Here is a 24,206-nt window from a genome sequence, read left to right on the forward strand (position 1 = left end):
TTCAAAAATTACAATAAAATGCTGACTTGGATATAATAGTAATAATTTATCCATCATCTTTTGCTTATCCAAGTTCAGGCTGCGGGGGCAGCAACCTTAGCCCGAATGGAATAATATTTTTGGAAATGTTTAATTTGATCAAATAAATCTTTAGCTTATAGTCACTTATTTTTAACACTGTTGAAGAGGGGTGTCATATGATCTCGCAAGATTAAAACGTGACAAGATTTCTCGTTCCGAAGAATGTTGCGTGGCCACTAGACCTGGGACGATAATCAATCAACATTTATCACACAATAAATGAAAATGAGGCGGATGATTTTGCAGGCGTCGATATGCTGCCACGTGCCCGCGTGCCCGTCTCACGTTGTCGGACGACATTTATGAATTATCAAAACAACTCTACGTTTCATTTATTGCACTTTGCCGTCAAGCACATCTCATTCCGTGAATGGACAAATCATTCCATTTCCCCCCCCATTTCACTCCTCATGTTGTTTGTGCCCCCCCCCCCCCCCCATTGAATCTCGTGTTTGCATTTCCAGTATGTTGCCATGACGTCATCATCATGTCCATTCCATACTCTTATGTTGATGTGTCTATTTCCTAATGTGTGTTTCACCACCTTTTCTCCCCCCGTGTGACCTGCCACTTGTCTTTGCATTCTCCTCAGCCAAATATAAATATAACGGATATGTCAGATCACGTAAGTGTGCTTCTCTGTCCTTCCCCCGTGATGCTGTCGCTACGCAGACCCTGTTTTGTTTTCCAATGTAACCAGAGTAGTGGTGATGGTTTCCTTCAGCTTCTGCTTTCTTGTCCGGTCTCCCTTCAGCATGTCACCTTGTCGTCTTGTGTCTGAAAACAAAGACATCCTGTGAGAGTTAACGCTAACAGTGTTGCCGTCACTTGACCTCTGAAACACTGTTACGCCTGATTTAACTATCATACAATGTTTTTGATATATGTTGACAGTAGCTTGTAGGTTGCCAATGTTGAGATTGCAAAAGTCAAAGAAAAAGTCTTATCTGTGTTACCCTGTAGCTCCATAAAGCATTGTTTTTGTATTGTGCTGCATCTAGCAGCAGATGGCGCTACAACACCAGGGAACAGTGGAAGCCAGAAAGAGACTGGTGTTCGATTCAAAGCCGATTGCAATTTAGGTAAATGCCAATGTAGTTTTTACATGCTGTTTTGTATGATCCTCATTGAAGTTTTTATGATTTATTAAGCATATTGATATTGTTTATTCTTCAAACGCAGGCTGCTTCTTTAGCAAGGCTAAAAAAGGAGTTGCTGGAGTCGAATGTTTTGTTGGGTTTTTTTTACGTTTAACCATAAAAACACAACACTGCATGGCCGAAAGGGATTTTTTTTTCTTTTTTTTTTTTGGAATGCAGGCGCAGTGCAGATAGTTGTAGGACGGCTCGCTCACGCAGCAACCAATAAGGACAAAAGCCAGCTTGGCTCACATGTAAAAGCAAACATTTTCCCTTCTACTCCCTGCTATGCCTCCGCATGCAGCCACGGCCATCCGAGAGGCGCTGGTCTGCGTGGTGTGATTAGCATTTCAGGAAGGGACAGTTGCCGTCTGGGTTGTTCAGAAAGCACAGTGGGGCTGCCAGGGCGGCTGAGCGCGCTCTAATGCCGTATGTTGTTTGACAAGGGCCAGATGAATCCAGGAGCTATCGGTGGCGTCCCGTAAATCAAGGAGGCAGCTGACTGCTGGGATAAACGTCTGTTTATCGCCCGGGGGCCACCCGAGCGTGCTCTGTCCTCCAAAGGACCAACCCGACCAGCCTCCCTGCACCGAGGGGAGGAAAAGGCCTCTCTCCCGAGCGCAGATCTGACTCGCCTCTCCTTTTACGTCATGCAAGCGGCCTTAGTGTGTCGTTGTGTTCGCTGGGACTCAAACGGGATCAGCTGATGATCCGAGCCTTGGTGTGCACCGAGCAAGTGGATGGAAATTCAAGTCAAGTCTTCATTTGTTCCTTTAAATTACAAATAATACACACGTCCGTTAATCTGATGCTTGGAGTTTAGATTCATCCACTAATCGGTTAGGAGTGTCCGGATGCATGGACCGCTTTGATATTTCTGTACTGCAGCTTTGGTATGAACTTCAATCTTTGGTATGAACTTCAATCTTTGGTATGAACTTCAATCTTTGGTATGAACTTCAATCTTTGGTATGAACTTCAATCTTTGGTATGAAATTCAGTTTTTGTTTTTTGATTTCATTTTCCAAATGTTTCAACATTCTTCTTAAATTATCTTTAGAACCTTCCTTCTCATAATATTATGGCTTTATTTTCACAATATTGTGACTTTATTCTCATAATATCATAACTTTTCCCCCAAACTTTATTTTCTAAAAAAACACTTTTTTTTTTAAAAGTATTTAAAAGTATTTAAAAGTATTTAAAAGTATTACGTTCCTCATAATACTGTGACTTTTAAAAAATAACAACTCTCAACTCTATGCTGCAAGAATGGAGCATAGAGAAAAAAACGTTTTTTCATGTAAAATTATGGCTTTTTTCTTGTGAGAATACAACTTTTAATATAATTATTATTTTAACTCTTACAACTGCTTTTCAATGTTCAATTTCAATGTTCATCTTGTAATTATTTATTCTTTATTCTTATAGTATTTTGACTTTATTCCTGTAATATTATAACTTTTTCCGCAACCTAATTTTCCCAAAAATTACAACAGAAAAATGTAATCGTTTATCTTTAACGTTTTAATTTTATGCTACTAAAATTAGGTTATTTTTCCTTCCTAATATTAAAATGCTATTCTTGTAACATTATAACCTTTTCTTATTAGATGAAAACTTTTTTCTCATAATATTTTAATAAAATATTTTGACTTTATTTTTATAAAGTTACTGCTTTTTCATTTTTGGTGGTGCCGTTCGGCACTTTGGGGACAGCCCTGCCGCAGATCATTAAGAAGCAAAGACAAACTGAAAAGTTACCCTTTCAAAGTATATTTTAGCAACTTTTCGTGAAACCTAAGCCGGCAAATAAAAAATCACCGACACGTTGAACCGAGCAGACGGCCTTTTGGCCTGGAATGTTTGAATTCCGAAGGCCGCCCAATCAAGTCCCGACTGGATGTGTTCTTCACTCTGCAGCCTGCGGTCCCATGACAAAGATACCGCTGCGAACGCTACATGAACCGCTGCAAAGTGCACAGCAAGTGTCTTTTTACGTTTTTGGTCCCGGCCAGAGTACCGCAAGTGTGAACGCAGCCTTAATCGGAAGTGAACCTCCACGACTACAGAGTCACATCATAAATTATTAGCTCCGTTTGTTGAAATGCAAGCACGGGTACAGCGCCGCACCTTCTGCTTGAAATGACAAAAACATCTGAAGGGATTTGACTGGCTTAAGCCAAGCCGGCGTCTCTCGCTTTGTTCCACCGCAAAGTGAAAAAGTGAAGGGGCCTCTAATTAATTCATGTTTGTCACAAATGCAAAGTAAATGTCGCGCGGCGAAGACGTCGCTTCGACGTGAAGTAACAAAGGAAGCAAAAAAAGATCATGCTTTTATGCTATGCTTATTTTAGCTTTTAGAGCATATCAAAAGTGAAATGCAGAGGCACTTTTTGATTGTGATGCGGAACGCCAGCCTTGTCATGTATGCCGACTGTCTCTTTATTTCCCATTCCAAACAATATGCTGAAATCAGTAAATAATGCAAATGTCTTCATTTCCTAATTGCTTATCTAAGAGCAGCTTTTCCTTACACTTTGTATTCTTCATTGTTTGACAGTAATGGATGACGTTAGACCGTCTTTTCAAAACCGCTCCGTTAAAACCACCAGATGCACCTCCATCACCTCAAACGCTTGCTCGCCCAACGCCCTGCAAAGCAACCAGGAGGCCCCGCTTAAGCCCGGCGCCATCAACATCCCCCTCGTTAATAACCGTAAAGGAAGCCTGCTTCCCACGGGGCCGGGGCCGGGTCCTGCGGCTCGCCATTCCAAACTGCGCCTCAGTATCTCGGTCCCAGAAGACGCCAGATCCTTGGCTGAGAGCCGGCTGCACCGGGCCCGCAGTCTGCCGGTGAAATACCGCTACCACCCCAGTAATGCCATGCTGCACGGTCAAAGCAGCCGCTGTAGGTTGGCCCCCGAGCGGGATGCATCAGTCAGTAGCCCGCCTGTGCTGTTTGCTGCATGGTGGTTCCCTCTGCCGGGCTGCTTCCCGTTCCCCTTCCCTGCACCCATTTGCCTGCCCGGTCGCTGGTTGCTGCTGCCTTAGCCGCCATCAGGCTGGGGGGTTGTGAGTAGCCCGTAGCTTGGAGGGGACTTGGCTTCGGCTGGGGAAACGCACTGGACGCCGTCCTTAGGTACTAGGTACTAGGAATGGGCCATCAGATACAGTTTTTTTGAGGATTTCTTTAGGAAATTAATATTTTCATATTCATTGTCAGTAGATAGTTTTCAAGATTTTAATGAATTCTGCACATTTTGGATTGTATGAGCTACACAAATAAATCGGCTATTCCTACAGCAGAACAAATCTCTATTGGGAAAATGAACAAGAAATCAATATTATCAATTGTTTATTGTTTTGTTGTGAGTTTTATGTATTTTTTATATTTATTGCCAAGGTAACACAAAGATAAAGAGTGTTTACTTTTTAACAATAAATTATTTCAAGAATAACAACAAGAATATTGCCACAAAAAATACTTGCTAATTTAAATATTGGGGAAAGAAAGATATATAATATATTCCGTATTTAGTATTTCCAAATAAACCTTTTGTTCAGAACGATCCCGCCCATTCCTAGCGTGTACTTTTGGTTGGCAGCTTTCCGTGTGTTCCAGTGTCCCAAAACTGAGCGACTTCATGGTGTTTGGTTTTGTGGAAAGCTGCTGTGGTTTTAGATGCCCTCAGACGACACAAAAGAAGACATGGATCAGACGTCACTCGGACTTGTTTTGTGTTCTCTGATCTGCACTAATGCCAGGCGCTGTTACTGAGTTCTAACCAAAGAACTAATACGGGTTTGCAGTGTGAAACCCCGACAGTAGTGAGGAGCAGACTAGACTAGACTAGACTAGACTAGACTAGACTAGACTAGACCAGACTAGACTAGAGCCAAGCCTCCAGTCATTCTTGCAAAGTGCTTCGGACCACTCCCCCAACCCCGCCCTGCTGACCAAAATGGAATATTTAATCTTAGACGGATCATTAATTTGGAAGCTAGTCCTGACCTTGGTCTGCTGGAGGGTTATTTGTCCTTACTAGCCGCTTCTGACACGTCTCGCCCACTAATTCATGGCGCCCGTTAGCGCGTCCTTCATAATGTGTGTTGGAGTGTTCTCTTGGCATGGAGGTAGACCAGTAGAAGAGCCATTCTGTGCGATACAACTGGAATAATGGGCCAGGGCTTCGCATTGTCAAGAATCTAAAAAAAAAAACAAAACAACCACTTGAGATCCATCTCCATAACCTCTATTTACTGTATCTCATTGTCATTGCCTTCGCCCGCCACCCGCCGACAATGACAGTCTCTCCCATCACACGGCAATTAATGGCGTTAGGTAGGCATGGTCACGCTGATGCAGACTGCTAGAGGTCCAAAAACATCACCTGGTGGTCACCTCACCAGGTGTACAAGCTAGCAGTCATGAAAATCATTTGAAAGCCCTCGAATTCACCTTTCAGGTCATCAATTGGTTTTTCTCCTGCCTTTAAGTTCTTATGCTTTACTAATAATCTTATCTTCATTTACTTTATTCATTTATGTTCATTTTGTTGTTTGATTTGTTGATGAGTTATTTTCATGTCAGGTCCAGCTCACCTTGCCCCCCCCCCCCACAAACATCCATTTCTGACACTTGTTTGTGTGTGTTTGCAGTCGAAGACGAGCATCCGTCCACGCTCTCGCCCAAAAAAAAGCAGCGCAACGGAGGGATGCGGAACTCGCCCAACTGCTCGCCCAAAATGATGAGGTAAGAGCCCCCGAACTGTGGGGGGAGGGGGGGGGCTGTTTAGGATGCCGTGCTGTCAGCTGTTAATGACGGAGCTGAAATAATATTCCTTTGGTGAAAGGTGCCAGCGAGGAGCCCCCTCCCCGCCCCGCCCCACCCCTCTCAACAATTCAAGTCCCAGCTGTCACCTCGTCCGGTCCGGTCCACATGTACTCCTTAAACAATGCTGACACTAATGACACGGGCGGCCAATCAGGAGGACCTGCATCCTTACTTTGCCCCCGGGCCGCCTCTCTTTTGGGGGAACCCCTGCCAGCGCTGTTGGGTACTTAGCAGCCATATGCTAGCTGTATCGTCACAATCCAATATGAATTGAAATATTACCTGCCTTTTATCCTGTCCTGCGCTATTAAATTACTCTTAATTGATTTTGAAAGATCAAGGCAGGGTATGGTTTTATCCGTTCTTCCAGGCGACGGCACACACAAAACACACGCAGGCCGAGCCGAGCCGAGCCGAGCCGAGTTGGAGGACATGCCACAGGACAGGAGCGCTCATAGCTGCTTTGCTCTCGGTTGAGTGTTGCGGAAGAAGGGGGGTGGGGGGGTGAGATGATTTCTCCTTAAGCCAAGGTCACAAGCGGTCGTATGAGCTCCTACGGGCTGGTCTGCGTGCAAAAAAACGACATTCTGACTCGCAAGCCGTGGACTGGCTGCAGGATGGCCGCAGGGGTTCTTTGTCATGTCAAACAAACTCTACGGCCGCTCACGATTCTTCCAGGTTGTAAGACTAGTCGGTCGTGCGTTGCTCATACGGCGAAAGTCCATCAATCGCATGAAAAGTCGGTATATAAAGCTGCAGGTGTGCTTATGGCTTTATTGTAATTTAATGTATTGTAATTTAGTGTGCGTCTATTGTAATCCATATGTAAATGTTAACACGTTAAAACGTTTACGCTTACGTTGGCTGTACGAATCAAGTGACAGCCTCAGATTTTGTGCATGGTACGTTCCAGGTTGTACGTTGGGTGCACGGTGATCTTATTCTGTCATGGTCAGCACTGCTACGGTTTCCACATAAAAACAAACAAATAAATAAAACACAGCGACTTGGGGAATGCCACAAATCGTACAGCCCAAAAAAGACAAACTGTCTTGCAAGACCAGGCCAGGCAGTCGCCAATCAGACTGACCTATGGCATCGCTACGGGATTGGAAGTGTACATTAAGTGCTCTACGCACCTTACAGTCCAACCTACCTCCAAGTTCCCAGCGTCACTCGACGGGTGCTTTTTTTCGTCCGAGTTGAACAGCTGTGGCGGTGTAATGTCCGACAGGAAGCTCTAGTACATTTCATTCTGCATTTGATCAAACTTACTTCAGATTTGTCCGATCAAAACACAATCGCTGCATATGATGTCTTTCAAACATCTGATACTCGCGTCTAATTTCTAATTTACTTCCTGCTTCGGCACTCCAAGCATCATGGGAACTGTAGTTGTTTAAGCTTAAACCATCTGCACTCTACGGTATTTGACTTGTCTTTACATGACAACACATCCATAAATGATTAGGAGTGGCAGCTCCAACTGCCCAAATTATTTTAACTAATGATTCAGGCTGTCAAATGTCAAACGGAGCATCACTAATGTAGTCATTAATATTGTTATATTGTTATATGATCATATTGTTATATGATAATTGAATTAAAAAGTAAAAATTGTCCAGTCATAATTTTTTTGCTAGTTTTCATTGTCGGGTCTAATAGACCAAATGTCGTGTATCGTCTCGTCTCGTCAATTGGCCCAACTGTTCCACAGTTGTCGTTCTCGTCCCACAGTTGGGCAGTGACATTCAAGTGTACCCCCCCTCTCCCCCCTCCACCAGAAGGCAACATGACGGAGCCCATGCAAAGACTGCAGAGGGAAAGAAAACTTCCAAAGATGTCCGTGTCTGAAGCGTACGACACGGAGGGTGGGCGTGAAGTGATTATTTTACTTCCACTTTTCCTACCCGGAAGCTATGATTTAGCCCCTCTCTACTAGCTAAATCAGATCACCAAAATAGTTTAAAAAAGCCAATAAAGTTCACCAACAACTCCAAACAATTTATCGCTGACAGAAGTTTTTTGTAGCCCCCCCCCCTCTTTAGGCAGCACCCCTCCCACTACGCTGGCACATCTATATGATTCTTGTCCGGCGGTCTTGCGGGCCTCCCCCTCAGTTCTCCATGAAACAATCACTTAATAAGTGAGCACACTTGCCAAAAGCATCGGCAAAGGCGGAGCGCTACCCTCGCCTTGTTTTCCATGCCCTCGCTGCAAAAGCAAGCCGGAATGCTGGCAGCTTTCCAGCCAACTTTCCTTAGCTGGACCCGAATTTCAGCACTAAATCTTTTTGTTTGTCTTCCTTGTTGGCTTTAAAGACGGTCCCCTTTTGCCATGTGATATACGATACGCCTCTCGGCTTTGATCTCGCCGTGATGATCATTTGCGCAAGTTATTTTTCTCTCCGTTTGGAAAAGGCTTCAAAGCCGAGTTGAAGTTTTCTCTGCTTTAGGGATGCTTGGCGCTTCTGCAGGCACCTGGGTACTGCCATGACAGGTCCTCTGTTATAGGTGTAGATGTTTTCTCCCAGTCTTAGCCCACAGCACAACATCAAATTACCCATCAACCCTCCTCCTCCTCCTCCTCCTCCTCGTCCTCCTCCTCCTCCTCACAGCTGCCCCCGTCAACGTATAACAGCATTTATATTAAACAGTTGTGCTTTACAAGCTTGGTTTTATGCACAATGAAAAGTGATTGTTTGAGGTAGCCTCAGGGATGCTTTATTCTACAAGCAAAGACCAAGCAGAGGGGGCGGGTGGGGGGGGGGGGGGGTGTGCTGCGGCAGAGAGCTAGCAAGACAGCGAGCATCGTATGGTTTTTACAGGACTCGCCGCCTGAAGGCCTTTGTAAATAAATAATGATCAACAGATTGGCTGTGGGCTTTTGAAAAGCACGCCTTTGTCAGTTTGCATGATGGGGAAAATTTTCAAAGCGAGAGGCCGCGTTGGTAGTCTGGCAGGGGGGGGGATTGGGGGGGGGGGGGCAGCCATCCCCACTTTGGGACTGCAGAGTTGCACTGGAATAACTCGCATCTGTTTGAAATACATGCAGGAGGAGAGGGAAGGAGGGCGGGAGGAAGAGACACTGGGGGTGTGTGGGGGGGCGTGGGGGGGTACGCCTTATAAAGGAAATGGTTGTATAGCTATATAAAACCCCACATCATGAAATGCAGTCTTGTTGCTCAGCAGGGGATAAACCTTGCAGAGCAAACATACTAGATTATACATGATATATACCTTCATAGTGTATGTACATAGTAGAGGTACCTAGTATATTGTACATAGTATATGTGCATCGTATGATACAGGGGTGTCAAACATGTGGCCCCTGGCTGTTTTTTAATGGTCCGAATAACATTCTGCAACGGAATAAACAGCAGTCTTTCAGTGGAAATCAAGTCAAAACTGAGAAAATTTAAGCCATATTAATAATAATAATATTTGAAATGTGTAGAAAATAACAGTAATGACAAAAATTGAAAAATCTATTCAATTTTTCTACAAATTTTAGTCCATTTTGTCTCAGCCCATCTCCCCTAATGTGGTCAAATATTTGACATTTTACACATTTTAACTTTTCAAACCGATCAAGCTGTCTGCCACCTCACAAAAGAACTGAATATGTAATATGTGTAATATATATGTAATATATATGTAATATTTATGTAATATACATGTAATATATATGTAATATATATGTAATATACATGTAATATATATGTAATATATATGTAATATACATGTAATATATATGTAATATACATGTAATATATATGTAATATACATGTAATATATATGTAATATATGTAATCTAAATATCCCTCCTGCTAGCGTAGCGTGCGCCGCGCTACATCTGACATTTGCGCTGACCCCTGCATGTCAGGGTTGTTCAATTCCCATCAAGCAGACGCCACGTGTCACCTCGCTAACAAGGTGCATCGTCACCACAACATCAACGCCGTCCTCACAAACCTTCGGGAGGGGCCGAGACCGACGGCGCGCATCCAAAATCAGTAAAGAAAAAAAAAAAGTGTCAGGGTGTCATATGGGGGCTGACATCCCCCGGGCGTGGCACCGCCGCTCGGATGACTTGTCGAAGGTTCAATCCCGAGGCAGGGAGAAGGCAGAGGGGAGGATGGCGGTTGGGGGGGGGGGCTTTGTGACAGGCTGCCAGTCACGGCGCTGACAGCCGGGTGAAAGATAGCTGTCTTGGCGCAGACAGGAAGAGACGGAGCGGGAGGGAGGAGGAGGCAGGAGCCAGTCAGCCCCGCTGAGGAGGCGAGCGATGCCGAGCAGATTGAAGTTGATTGGCGCAACACGCGCCTCCGAATGAAAGATTCAGGCTGAGTGTAAAAACACTAAATGCTGTCAGCGTTATCATCACCTGCGCTAACCGATGGAGGCAAGTGGGGAGACGGGGGGAGAGAGGGTGGCTAATTGACAGCTTTTTTTCCTCCCTGCTTTGCAACCCAAATGCAGAGTGAAGGAAGCCATCAAAGCCTTGTCGGCGATGGCGGTGTCGATAGAGGATACCGATAGAGTGATGTGTCAAATTCCCCAGATGTTTACCCCCGCTTCCTCAAACTCACTTTGGGGTTCGGTAGCACATACTGCGTTATTTGTGCACAATTGTCAATAAAGTGCATAAGTCCCATTACAAGGAGGAATTTCTGCTCCATATCCCGAGTCAGTGTTGCGGATCAAAATGTCTGCACGGCCTTTGTAGAGCTGTGAGAAGACGTCGTGTAGAATAAGTGCAAGAGCGGGCGCGGCGTTAAAGCGGGAACGACAGGAGCCCTTTCATGGTCAGTGTTACACTGGATAAAACTCAGCGCCCCACTGCTGCAGATTAGCCCGTTTGCTTGTGACACGCCGCTGAAACATTCATGGCCGTCAGTCGGGGGAGGCGGAATGTGATTGGGCAAATGCTTGAAATATTTAAAGTGGGAGCCTGTTGGCGCTTTTTCTGTACCGTTTGCACGGCGTGGCGTCAGGAGCCTGGAAGAGAGGCTAAAAGCTGGTAATTGGCGCTGCGTTGTGCGGCGTGTCAGTCTGTGGCGTTTAAGTCGGGCTGCGCTTCGCCACGGCAGCGCCGGCGAAGGAGCGCCTGGCTGCGTCTTTGAGCTTCGTGATGAGTTGACATCAAGGGCGTACCAAGTAAAAGTCAAAATTGCAATTCCCTCAGAAATTGCGTGTCGGTGCTGAGGCTGAATGCCAACAAAAGAAACAAAGACTGTGACTTTGGAACATCACAGCCCATCATAGCAATCCCAAAATATGCCCTTTATGTGGTTCAGCTTTTTTTTTTTTTACATTTTTAACTGTTTTATCTTGGAAACTTGGAAAATTGAACATAATTCATTGGTTAATTAATTGGCTGTAATTCCAGGTCAAAATGTCACGTCATGGTCGTGGATGCCGTTCTCGTCTTTTTCTGCAAATGTGCGGGGCTGTGAGTGCTGGATCACAAATGTGCTGGGCTTCATTGTAGTTCTAGTACCAAGTCAACCGGGGTTCAAGACATGCAGAGCCCAACCCTAACCCTGGCTGCTCATTGGTTGACCCTAACCCAATTCCAATCACATTACAAATAGCTCCACCCTAAGAGGAAAGCGTTGTACCAAACCGTCTACGATGAAGGGAAATAAAACCCATCGAACAGGAAAAACCCTCCTCAACGTCATCCTCAGTGCTAAAAGTTATCCAAAAAAAAAAAGGTTTTCCAATTTCCAATCACACCGGCTGTTCGGAGCGTGTACCCGAATACAGTGCACCTTGTTGGGCCATGCCAGGTGACTCCTCCCCCTCTATACTTTGCTTCTCCTGACCTCTGTAGCGGCACAAATTAAGACAAATTACCTGGTAGAGTTGGTCAAATCCTAATCTATTCCAGTTCTTCTTACCTCCAGGGGTGCATAACCTACACTTAAATCAAACTTTTAAAAAGTAGATGTAAGAAAAGTTATCATATCGGTCTTGAAAAGCATAACGTTATTGGTATCGGTTTGAAAAAAAAGATTGTGCATCTCTGAAAATGGTCTCTCCTGCATTGTTCTTCTTTTCCGAGTGATGCATTGATGCTGCGACAGGACCCCCCCCCCCCCCCCCCCCCCCCCCCCAGTGCAATCCTAAGCTTTAGGGATTGTTGATGTTGAAGTATTGTTGTTTGTATTCTTTGCAGTAGACACGACCCCCTTCTAATACCTGGTAATGAACAAATCGAAAACATGGACATGAATGTGAAGAGGTATGACTCTACTGGAATGTTTCACTGGTGCCCGTCAAAAGACATCGAAAAAGTTATCCTGGTGAGTGAACCTGAGTTTTATAACTGTAACCCCCCCCCAACACACACACACACAAATTAATAAGACAGAACCTAAAGTAAGTATGCCAAGGAGCCAAACACGTGTGATATCATCCAATCCCATACTAACGAATATGTATTGAAATTTCTTTCTCTGCCTCTCTTGCTTCAAGGTGAGTTGGTGGCTTTCTTTATACCCCCCCCCCCCATCCTCCCTCCCACCGCATTTAGGTTTAAGTCCAAGGCGTTGCAGCCGTGCACTCGCATGCCTTTGCTGCGATGTTCCTGCAACTGGGCAGTTTGCAAGCGTTTAGGTTGAAGAGTCAACCGCAGAAAGTCAGTTAGAATGGTTGGCATGTTTGGCATACCAGCCTTACCCATTTGGGTAATCTCAATACTTGGCTTTGGAAAGGAAGACCATCAAAATGGCCGTGCTACCACCATGCTTCAGGGAATCACCCAGGCCATCCATCCATTTTCTGTACCGTTTGTCCTCGGCCGATTAACCAAATAAACCAGTGGGCCAGTTAGGACTTTGCTATTCTTATTGACTTCAACTTTTCATGTATTTTTTATATAGTTTTACAAATATTTCAACTTCATAAACTTCATAAATTTTCTTATCAAAATTTTATAACTTTTTCCCTAATGTCATTTTCCAAAAATTGCAACTTTAGTTAGTTTTTTAGTCATATTACAACTTAAAAAAATTTATTTTTAAATATAACTCTATGCTACTAATACAACATTATTTTTCCTCTGAAAATAATGCATTTATTATTGTAAAAAAAAAAATATATTTTTGGTGGTAAATGGCTCCATACCAGTGGAGCTCATCCTGGTAAATTGGTGGTAAATGGCCCCATACCAGTGGAGCTCATCCTGGTAAATTGGTGGTAAATGCCGTCATTCCAGTGGAGCTCATCCTGGTAAACTGGTGGTAAATGGCCCCATACCAGTGGAGCTCATCCTGGTAAATTGGTGGTAAATGCCGTCATTCCAGTGGAGCTCATCCTGGTAAACTGGTGGTAAATGACTACATACCAGTGGAGCTCATCCTGGTAAACTGGTGGTAAATGACTACATATCAGTGGAGCTCATCCTGGTAAATTGGTGGTAAATGGCTCCATACAGGAGAGCTTATCCTGGTAAACTGGTGGTAAATGACTACATACCAGTGGAGCTTATCCTGGTAAATTGGTGGTAAATGGCCTTATACCAGTGGAGCTTATCCTGGTAAACTGGTGGTAAATGACTACATACCAGTGGAGCTTATCCTGGTAAACTGGTGGTAAATGACTACATACCAGTGGAGCTTATCCCGGTAAATTGGTGGTAAATGGCCCCATACCAGTGGAGCTCATCCTGGTAAACTGGTGGTAAATGGCCCCATACCAGTGGAGCTTATCCTGGTAAATTGGTGGTAAATGGCCTTATAACAGTGGAGCTTATCCTGGTAAACTGGTGGTAAATGGCCCCATACCAGTGGAGCTCTGTACATGAGTGTTATTACTTGGTCCAAAGCTTTCCCTCTAAGCTTGGTGAGGATCTTCTCCAGTATTTGCCAAACTTACCAAATTTACCAAGCCTAAAGTCTTACAAACTGCGTTCATCTCCAACTGAGTTAAGTGAGCGGAATGTTGGTTGACCAAACAAACTCATGTTTGTTATGTTTGTTATGAATATTCAAGCCAGTATTTTTGCATTTTAATGAGCTTTCGTCCCCTCACAGTGTTGTGTCTGCTGTCCCTCCCACCCTCCTCGTATCTCCACTGCAGACGCGGAGTGAAGCCTCCATGACGGTGCTGAGCGGCCATGTGGTGGTCTGTATATTTGGGGATGTCACGTCCGCTTTAGTGGGGCTGCGAAACTTGGTGATGCCTTTAAGAGCCAGCAACTTCCACTTTCATGAACTCAAGCCCATTGTTTTCGTGGGCTCGCTGGACTATTTGCGGCGGGAATGGGAGACGCTACACAACTTTCCCAAGGTCTCCATCTTACCCGTGAGTCTACCCCGACGGCCGCCTCGGCCTCTCGTAGCCCGCTTTTGCTGCATGCGCATCCGGCACACGCTTAGCTAGTCTGACCGATGCTAAGAGGAGGAAGCCGTTAGCGCAGGCTGGCCTTAGGTTAGTCCTTAGGTTCAGTCCTTAGGTTCAGTTCTTAGGTTCAGTTCTTAGGTTCAGTCCTTAGGTTCAGTCCTTCGGTTCAGTCCTTCGGTTCAGTCCTTAGGTTCAGTTCTTAGGTTCAGTCCTTAGCTTCAGTCCTTAGGTTCAGTCCTTCGGTTCAGTCCTTAGGTTCAGTTCTTAGGTTCGGTCCTTAGGTTCGGTCCTTAGGTTCGGTCCTTAGGTTCGGTCCTTAGGTTCGGTCCTTAGGTTCGGTCCTTAGGTTCGGTCCTTAGGTTCGGTCCTTAGGTTCAGTCCTTAGGTTCAGTCCTTTGGTTCATTCCTTAGGTTCAGTCCTTTGGTTCAGTCCTTTGGTTCAGTCCTTAGGTTCAGTCCTTTGGTTCAGTCCTTTGGTTCAGTCCTTAGGTTCAGTCCTTTGGTTCATTCCTTAGGTTCAGTCCTTTGGTTCATTCCTTAGGTTCAGTCCTTAGGTTCAGGCCTCTGGTTCAGTCCTTTGGTTCAGTCCTTAGGCCCAGTCCTTTGATTCAGTCCTTACGTTCAGGCCTTTGGTTCAGTCCTTCCATCGGCTTCTCCAAAGCTGCATCATTCCCAGTATCACAGCTTGAAAACTTGTTAGCTAATTTGCCAAACTCCACGCCGCTCGCTTCTTCAATTTGTTTTTCTCCTGTCTCTGCCTTCTCCTTCCCTCTGTCTTCCCACCGCCTCCTCCTCCTCCTGCTCCTGCTCCTCCTCCTCCTCTCACCCCGAAGGGTACACCATTAAGTCGGGCAGATTTAAGGGCTGTCAACATCAACCTCTGCGACATGTGCGTAATACTGTCAGCCAATCAGAACAATATCGAGGATGCCTCACTGCAGGATAAGGAATGCATCTTGGCATCGCTCAACATCAAGTCTATGCAGTTTGATGACAGCATCGGAGTCTTGCAGGCAAATTCCCAAGGTAAGGAGCGTCCTCTCACACTCCGCTGGTGCCCGGCGGGGACAGCTGGCAAGAAGGGGAGTCAAAGATGTTTGGAAAAATAGGGGATGACATCGGGGATATTTATAGGCACTGTGAAGCCCCCAGTATTGATCCATATCGGTTATCAATCAGTCAGGTGCCCGAAGGAAGCAATGATATACTTCAGGAAAAACTGCATCTCAGCGTTGTGGAGAAAAGTCGAATCCGAACTTTGGTTCTTTTTTTTCCCCCCTGTTTTTGCTGTTGTTGATTAAAAAAAAATATATTTTAGTTTATGACTTTTTACAAATCAAAGCAGAAGGTCCGGAGAGCCGCCATGTTTTAGGAGAACGCCAATGCTGTTATTTCTGCAGCCTTGAGTGAGCGATGCGCCGTCGATAGCCGCGCGCCCCGGCAACAATAAGCGGGGGTAAATCAGCACCAAGAGCCGCTCTAGGGAGCACTATTCACAGGAAGCCGCCCCGCTACGGACTGTCCCGTGTCCTCTCCCGGAGTGGATGGATGGAGCCCATCGCCATCAATAATTGGGTCTTACATCAAACGGCCGCTTGGCTGAAAAACACTTGACTTTAGCGAACGGCACCGCAGCGCAATCATGCATACATCAGGAATTCCACACATAGCCAGACACTCCTGTTGTATCATAGTAACGCTTTAGGGCTGGCAGCGGTGGGGATGGTGGGGGGAGTTCCTTCCTCCCAGCGACGCTCCCATTCAGACGCCATGTCTGCGGAATTTAAAACAAGAAGGTGCAAATGAATAAGTAAACAAACGCCTTCCTGGGGGAGAGCTTCTCACGGCTGCTGTAGCCTGCAGTCAACCGCAGAGCACCGCCGTGCCCGGGGGGCTACAGGGATGGGGGGGGGGGAGTAAGATACGTAACCTCGATCCCACTTGACTGTTGCAACATGCTGTCAAACACTTGAAGGAGGGCCAGCCTCCAGGAGATGATAGATGGATCCGTCATTTTAGTAGCATGGAGTTGCAATCTGTTTTATTAGAGTAACGTCAAATTAAGGCGAAAAAATAACACTGGAGGAGTAAACAGTTGAAACATTGAAGTAAAAAATATGTACTATTTACTAGTATTGTACTATGTACACCATGTACTATGTGCAATGTACTATTTTTGTGGTGCATAGTTGCATTGTAGCCGTTGTGCAATGGCAATAAAGGCTATTTTACTCTAAATGCGAAGAGATAAAAGGCCTGTTAAAATAATTTTAATTCCAGGACAAACTGGAAATATTATGAAGAAAAATAATTGAAACATTAAGGAAAAAGTAGCAAGTAAGACAGTTGAAATCGTTGGAAAATAAAAAAAAAAACAGCAGCAATATGGGGGTAAAGTCAAAATGTCACGAGACAAAATTGTAATAGTAATAGTGTGAGGATAAAATTATGTCATTTGAAAATTATTTGAATATGTCATGGAAAATTAGGTTGAGGACACAAGAAAAAAGTCACAATATTATTAATTAATAAAGTCATAATTACATAACGATTTTAAAAAGAGTTGAAAAAACAGTAAAAGTGGAAACAATTTTGAGAATGAAAATAATCACGAGAAAAAAATTTACAAAAATATATTTGTAATATTTTATTTAATAGCAAATATGAAAGAAAAAATATTTTTTGAGGTTGGAATATTATGAGAAACAAAATGAAGCTGTACTTTCTGGAGAATTAGGTTGAGGAACAAGTTATAATATTACAGGAATAAAGTCCTAATACTCTGAAATATTATGAAAATGAATGTAATGTAATAATAGAACGACTTAGCATATCTACATGTGTCGCTTTACAAAATATCCTCTCGTTTGTCAAACTCGCTGGGAAAGTTTGGACCCCCGGTCTAATTGGCGCCCGCGTCCCACTGTTGGCACCCGTACTGCAGTTTGAGAGTCATCAGCATCAGCGGTACGCTGACACGTGACAGACATTGATATGTGGCGCTCAAAGCAACCAGACGAGCATCAACTCTCCTTTTTGTGTCTTCTTCTCGTCTGCTCCGTGTTGCGGATGAGACCGGCGGCTTTTAAACATGGCGCCGTCGTCATCCTGACAATGAGTCTCCGTGGAGACTCTTGTTTGTTTTCCTCCAACCGGCGTTCCAACAAAACAATGCAGCTCATCGTGATAAAAAGTTGACTCTCACAGACAAAGTCCACTTGACGAGTGAGCGCCCGGTAACGGCAACGGCGCCGTTCATCACGAGGCGCGCGTCACTTCAGGTTGTGCATCCTGACACCACCCACACAGAAAAGGCCCCCTTCAAAGACAAATAGTGACCCCAATGTCTGGCGTATTATTATTACCTTGCTGGTGGCGTTGGCTGCAGTCAGCACTAAATGATGGATGTCAAAACACAGCTGATGCATTATGCATCCGGCATTACCAATTGAAGGTGTTTACTTGTCACTTTGAGGGGAAATGTGAAGTCGTGCGGATTCACGCCGCTGTCACTTCGCACTCGTGCGCACGCCCCAGCCGCCATCCACGCCATTTCCCCATAAAAGGTTTTCTGGTATCCACTTTATTGTTACAAAATGAGCGACATGCAAAATTGATGGCGCGCTGCTGATGGAGGGGCAGGAATACTAAACATGTCCTAGCCGACCCCTAAAAGCACTTTTTTAGGCTCCTTCTTGTCATTGGAGACACTTTATGCTGACTCGGCTGACATGCACTATGTGGAATGCCATCCATATGCACGTGCAGGATCCGGGCCGCAATGTGCACGCTGCCACTCGGAATATCAGGGGAAAACAGAATGCCAATTCACATATTTCAAAATCTATATTACAAAACTACTGTAGAAAGTTGGAATATTATGGGAATAAAATCTAAATATTACGAAAATAAAGTCTGAATATTAGGAGAAAAAGTTGTAGAAAATGTTCTATGAGAAAAAAAGTTGTAATTTTAATGAAAATAAACTTCTCATATTCCAAGGAAAAGTATTCCTGTTTTAGTAGCCTAGAATGGAAATATTAAGAAAAGAAACTTTGGGGAAAAGTTCTAATATTATGGGAATAAAATCTAAATATTATGAAAATAAAGTCTGAATATTACGACAAAAAATCGTATGAGAAAAATAGTTTCAATTTAATGAGAATAAACTTCTCATATTCCAAGGAAAACTAATCCAGTTTTAATAGCCTAGAATGGAAATATTAAGAAAAAAAATAAATCTAAAAAAAAATCTAATATTATGAGAATAAAGTTAAAAAAATAGGAGAATAAGGTCATAATTATGAAAATTATATTTATAAGAATAATAATATTTAAAAAAAACAGAAATGGAACATTTTATAAAAGAAATGTCTTACAATATGTAAAAATATATTTAACAAAAGTTGCGGTTTTCTAGGAATAAAGTCGGAATATTATGAGGGGAAATGATGTCATTTAAGTAGCGTGGAGTGAAATATTAAACCGACTTTTAGTAATGAGACACAATTTTTTTTTCTTTTGGGAAAAAAATTATAATACGGGAATAAAGTTAAAACAAATATGAGAATGAAAAAAACAACAGCAAAAATGGGAAGAGTAAAGTTAGTGGTACTAGTTTTTTGACCTCCGAGATGCGGTAATTTCTTGAAGTACATTGAAGCCAACGGAAGTACCTAGCATATCTACGCGGGTCGTCGGACAAAATATCCTTGTTATGATGCTTTTTTTTTGTGATGTGCAGGTTTCACGCCTCCTGGAATGGACAGGTCATCTCCAGACAGCAGTCCAGTACATGGCTTCGTGCGCCAGGCTTCCGTCACCACCGGATCCAACATCCCCATCATCACGGAATTAGGTAAACCTCGCCGGCCGACAACATCGACAAATCCACAAATCCACCCAAATGGAAACGGACTTTGTAGTTTTGGCTTCTGCTTGGCCTGACGCAAGCTAACGTGTGTGCGGTACCGTATGTTTCTTTAAGGGGCGCTGCCGCCACATCCCTGCAATTTGTCCCCTAATGCATAGGAGAACCTCTGATGGGGGGGGGAGAAAAGAGAGTGAAAAGGGGGGGAGGTTGGGGGGAGAAAACTGCCTGGGTTGCAAAATGGGTCCATTTATTAATAACAATGGCAGTAGACTGTATTCCCACCAGTGCCGGGGACTCATGAAACTTTCAGATCTCTGAGGGGTCTTCCACGAGGCACCAGAGACCGCCCGCTCTGTCCCCCCTGACCCAATTAGGGAGCAATGGAGCATGAGAGCAAGCTGGGAAAAAAGGCCAAGGAAGAGAAAGGAGCCGCCTGATGTTAGTTTGTACGCGGGTCGGCCATTACCTGCACGGCGCCGCTCCCGTTTGACCGCACACGTGATCATCGCAACACCCCCGTTCTGTCCTTGTCAGCGACGCCCCCGCACCCCCACCCCGGCCCTCCACCACTGGTGCATCAGTAGCGTCCTCCCTCAGGAAGTAATAGCTGTAGAACTTCCTGAGGTAGGGAACCTCCGGCTCGGGGGCCAGATGTGTCTCTCTTCACGACTGCGTCTGGCTCCCAGATATTTCCTCTCACCATAACTTTATTGACATTTTAAAGATAAACATGGCGGACACCACAGTGTTAAATATCACATTCAAAATCTAAAACTTTATTCTGCATTTGCATCGTTGCATTTTTTGTATTGAACAAAAAAAATGAGGATATGTCGCTCAATATGGAAATACATATTTCTATTTATTATGAATTTCATGGATTTTTTAGCGACACCAGCCCCCCCCCCCCCCCCCCCACTTCCAGCAGCGGCCATTTTAGAGGATTTAGGCTGATCTTTCAGGGTCCTAACGCGTGTTCTAGGACGGAACCAACATGGAACGTACCAAGCCAAGGCAGCCATAATGAATGGTAAAAATATTATACGACAATCAATAGAAGACCATGCAACAAACTATTACTACTAGTACTAGTACTAGTACTAGTACTATTACCTTTGTGGGTCGCTTTGTTTAGTTTTTTGCCTCCTCTGCCTCTTTTTGGGGACCCCCAAGACGCTCCCTGAGCTGAAGTTTCATTGTTTATGTTGTGACCTCGGAGGGCATCCACCCCCCAAATCCAGCATGGGGGTCCACGGTACCGACTGTTGACTTGGGCGGCCCCTCGTACGGGCGTGCACGTGTACCTCGTGTTTGGGTGGTGTGTCGAGGGGCCTGCGTGGAGCACCAGCGGCCCTCTTGTCAAGCTGTTCCAATAACGCCGCCATCTCTCCCCCCCCCTACCCCCACCCCTCTGCGCTGCCTCGCCACCGTTAGACAAACCGGGCAAACCGCCGCCATCGGTTTCACTCAGTCAGGAAAAAAAAAGCGGGACCAACATACAAATGATAACCGAGCTGGGTAAGCTGAGCCTTTGTCCTCCGCTGCCGCCTGTCCGCCGCCCCCCCCGCCCCGCCCCGCCCCACCCCGCTCCTCATCAGCTTGTCTTGATGTAGCTGGCTGCAAGTCAAGGCCCACGCTGCTCCCATGGCTTCGCTTTCAACGCATTTTGATTCTTCCTTCGACTTGAAATTGACTGTCTTGTTTGGGGCCCTTTTCTTTTTAATGATTTTTTTTTTGTTTGTTTTTTTTTTTTGCTTTTGTGTTTTTTTGCACCCCACACACCCCACGCCCCCCACCCCCACACTCCAGTTGCGTTTGCAGAGCATCGCTATGAGGTCTTTGATCATGTTCAGTCTGTCCTTGTGGCTGTTTTCATAGCAACACCTCCCTCTTGCCCTCCCGTTCCTCCTCGCACACACACACACACACACACACACACACACACACACACACACACACACCCTTCAGTACTTCGGCCCAGGCTTGTTTGCATCACCCGCTTGTCTCTTTGATTGACACTTCTGCTCCCGAGCATCAGCAAGCCTGCAAAGACATCAGATTTGAAATGAAAAGAACTTTCCTCTTGTAAAATGTCTTTCTTCTCCATTGGCTCGTCTCTCCGACCAATCAGAACCTTGCATGCCAATGGGGAGGAATTGGATGTGGTACTTTCTTACTTTGATTGAAGTACTATTGTGTCGTTTCCAGGGAAGAGGTAAATAAAGAGTGTAGCTGATGATGTGACCAACACATCCATCAACGGGAGAAACAAAGCAAACCTAGCATGACCTCACGTGTGCATGCTCGTCATAAAAAGGCCATTGTTGAAGTCTCCGGGAATACCACGGAAGTATTCTTTACAATTGGTGTGTTTTATAATCGGAATGTGTCTCATGATCATATCTGGGCTATTGGAACAAATCCTTCCCAGGGGACTTGGACAATGGTTGCTTATGTTTAGCTCTCATTTCTACTTAGTTGCTTTGTCAAAATACGTGACTTTGATCCTGCATGTCCTGCTGTCCTCTACGTCTTACCAAAATACTCCTTTTATTGGAATCATTGAGTACATAGTATATGTTTACATTCAATTATCTGTAGAAGAAATCCCAACAAATGTATTGACAAAAATTGTGGAATTAAATTATCTATAGAAATATGTACAAAATTATGTTTTATTACTATACCTGGACAAACTATATATACAGTGTACTTTTACACGATACACTTATATACATTTATTTGGGGAAAAAAATGACATTAATTTCAATTATCTTTAGAATAAATACAATAATATACATTTTTGTTCCCATACATTCATGGACAAAACATATGATTGTACTGTGATGATATAAGAAACTATATACTGTACATTTTGTATTCAATTATGTTTTATTTATTTATGTTTTTTTAATTATCTTTAGAAAAAAATCAACAAAAATATGTTTTCCTTTTTAAAAATGTTTTTAAAAATAAATGATGTAGTATACTGTATTTCAATAATTAATTCCACATGGTACTATCATTTACAATGGTTGAAATTCATGAAATGAATAAATTGTAGTTAACATGTTATCATTATTATTATTATTACTATTATTATTATTATTATTATTATTATTATTATTATTATTATTATTATTATTATTATTATTATAGCCGTAGTTTAAATACATTTCTTAAAATTTTGGAAAAAAATGTAATGTACAGCAGCTGTGATATGAAATTCTAACCATTATAATTGTATGCATTAATATCAATGTGGTATTATAAAATGTAGTTTTTATCAAATCCTCATTCTTTCTATTTTTTTAATAATGGAAAAAAATGAATAATTATGTACTCTTGTTAAAAACATCTTTCATTACATTCAAGTGTAACGTTTTCAGTAGTCATAGTAACGGTCCATTATTGAGTCACATTCAGTCATAAAAGTCTGATAATTCTTTTAACTGAGAGGGCAAATATGACGTTTTTCTGCATCAAATCTAAAAGCTGTCGTCATGTGACCAATGCATCCTCCTCTAACTTGCGCTGCGTTTGCGTCCGCCTCCAGTAAACGACTCCAATGTTCAGTTCCTGGACCAAGACGACGACGACGACCCGGACACGGAGCTGTACCTCACGCAGCCCTTCGCCTGTGGCACCGCCTTCGCCGTCAGCGTCCTTGACTCCCTGATGAGCGCCGTAAGTCCACTCATGCCGTGTGCTCACCATGTCAACACATTGACCAGTTACTGCAAAAGTGTGTTTTAAAGGTAGTAAAGAGGTTTGCCATGTCAGATTTTATCTTACTGTGTCTACTATATTGGGTATTAGGAGTGCAAAGGTGACTATAGGGGTGTTATTTTGTGACGAGAGGGCTCTAATAATGGCAAAAGGGTAAATAGAAGGTGGTAAAGAGGTTTTCCATGTCAGATTTTCTCTTACTATGTCTACCATATTGGGTAATTGAGTGTAAAGGTGACTATAGGGGTGTTAGTTTGTGACGAGGGTTAGGTCTAATAATGGCAAAAAGGGTAAATAGAAGGAGGTTTTCCATGTCAGATTTTCTCTTACTATGTCTACTATTTTGGGTAATTGAGTGGTAAAGGTGACTATAGGGGTGTTATTTTGTGACGAGAGGGCTCTAATAATGGTAAAAAGGGTCAAGAGAAGATTGTACGCAGGTTTTCCATGTTGTTAAGTACAAAAGTTGTACAGTGACTACTCCAAAGTTGATGCGAGTTTGGTTTTCCGCTGACTTTTGGGAGAGGCTGAGGGTGGCGTTGACGGTGCGCGAGTATTTGGGCTTCTGAGCGAGGGAATTCACAAGGAGTCCAATTCCTGTGTGGAAAAGTGAGCCATACGTATTTGTGAGCGTGAAGTTTCAGCGGATGCAGCGTTTTTGCGAAGCAGGAGCGAGTAAATGAAGCGATGGCGCCCATTGATCCGACACGCCTGCCAACTTCGCTGACATCAAAGCCGCCTGCTTGGCATCGCTCCTCATTTGGAGCAGACGGGACTCAACTTAGGAGTCTTTTAATGAAGTAAGTAGCGAACGTTAGCGTAATGGCGGTGACACCGGCGCCACTTTTTAACAGGCCGAAGGAACATTCTTTCATCTCTTGGTCACGCCGCCGCCGCGTCACGGATCACGTAAACGAGGAGGCAGACGGCAGAGAGGGAATATCTAACCTTCATCGTTTTTCCCGCTCCTGGCCGAGCCCGATTCCCCGCTGGGTGTCGGGATGGCTTCATTCCAGCAGCCGGGGGGGCGGGGTGTGGCGGGGGGGTCGGGTTAGTGAAGCCGTGTGGTGGCCAGCCGAGGGGGGGGGGGGGGGGGGGGGGATGTGGGCATCAGCTGTAGCTCGGCGCCGGTCAGAGGTGAAGCCGGCTAATGGACAGTGCTCATCCATCATGAGGGCTCGGCAGGCCTGTCAGAG

General features: G+C 44.2%; 1 protein-coding gene across 37 annotated transcripts in view; it reads left to right on the forward strand.

Annotated features, from left to right (window-relative positions):
- The window catches only part of LOC131108032 (calcium-activated potassium channel subunit alpha-1a), a 159,843-nt gene that overhangs the window by 123,890 nt on the left and 11,747 nt on the right, over positions 1-24,206 (forward strand). For 15 of the 37 annotated variants that reach the window (XM_058058694.1, XM_058058699.1, XM_058058693.1 and 12 more), the window contains 6 exons: positions 5,883-5,976; positions 12,241-12,367; positions 14,145-14,369; positions 15,242-15,434; positions 19,153-19,266; positions 22,838-22,968. In XM_058058694.1, the coding sequence (XP_057914677.1) occupies positions 5,883-5,976; positions 12,241-12,367; positions 14,145-14,369; positions 15,242-15,434; positions 19,153-19,266; positions 22,838-22,968 (884 nt within the window). Of the gene's footprint in view, positions 1-673; positions 707-1,082; positions 1,164-3,783; positions 4,132-5,882; positions 5,977-12,240; positions 12,368-14,144; positions 14,370-15,241; positions 15,435-19,152; positions 19,267-20,715; positions 20,800-22,837; positions 22,969-24,206 lie in introns of all 37 variants that reach the window. The other 22 variants (XM_058058673.1, XM_058058677.1, XM_058058675.1 and 19 more) reach the window with 6 other exon arrangements.

Source organism: Doryrhamphus excisus, chromosome 20, assembly GCF_030265055.1.
Source record: "Doryrhamphus excisus isolate RoL2022-K1 chromosome 20, RoL_Dexc_1.0, whole genome shotgun sequence".
In the NCBI taxonomy this organism is placed as follows: domain Eukaryota; kingdom Metazoa; phylum Chordata; class Actinopteri; order Syngnathiformes; family Syngnathidae; genus Doryrhamphus; species Doryrhamphus excisus.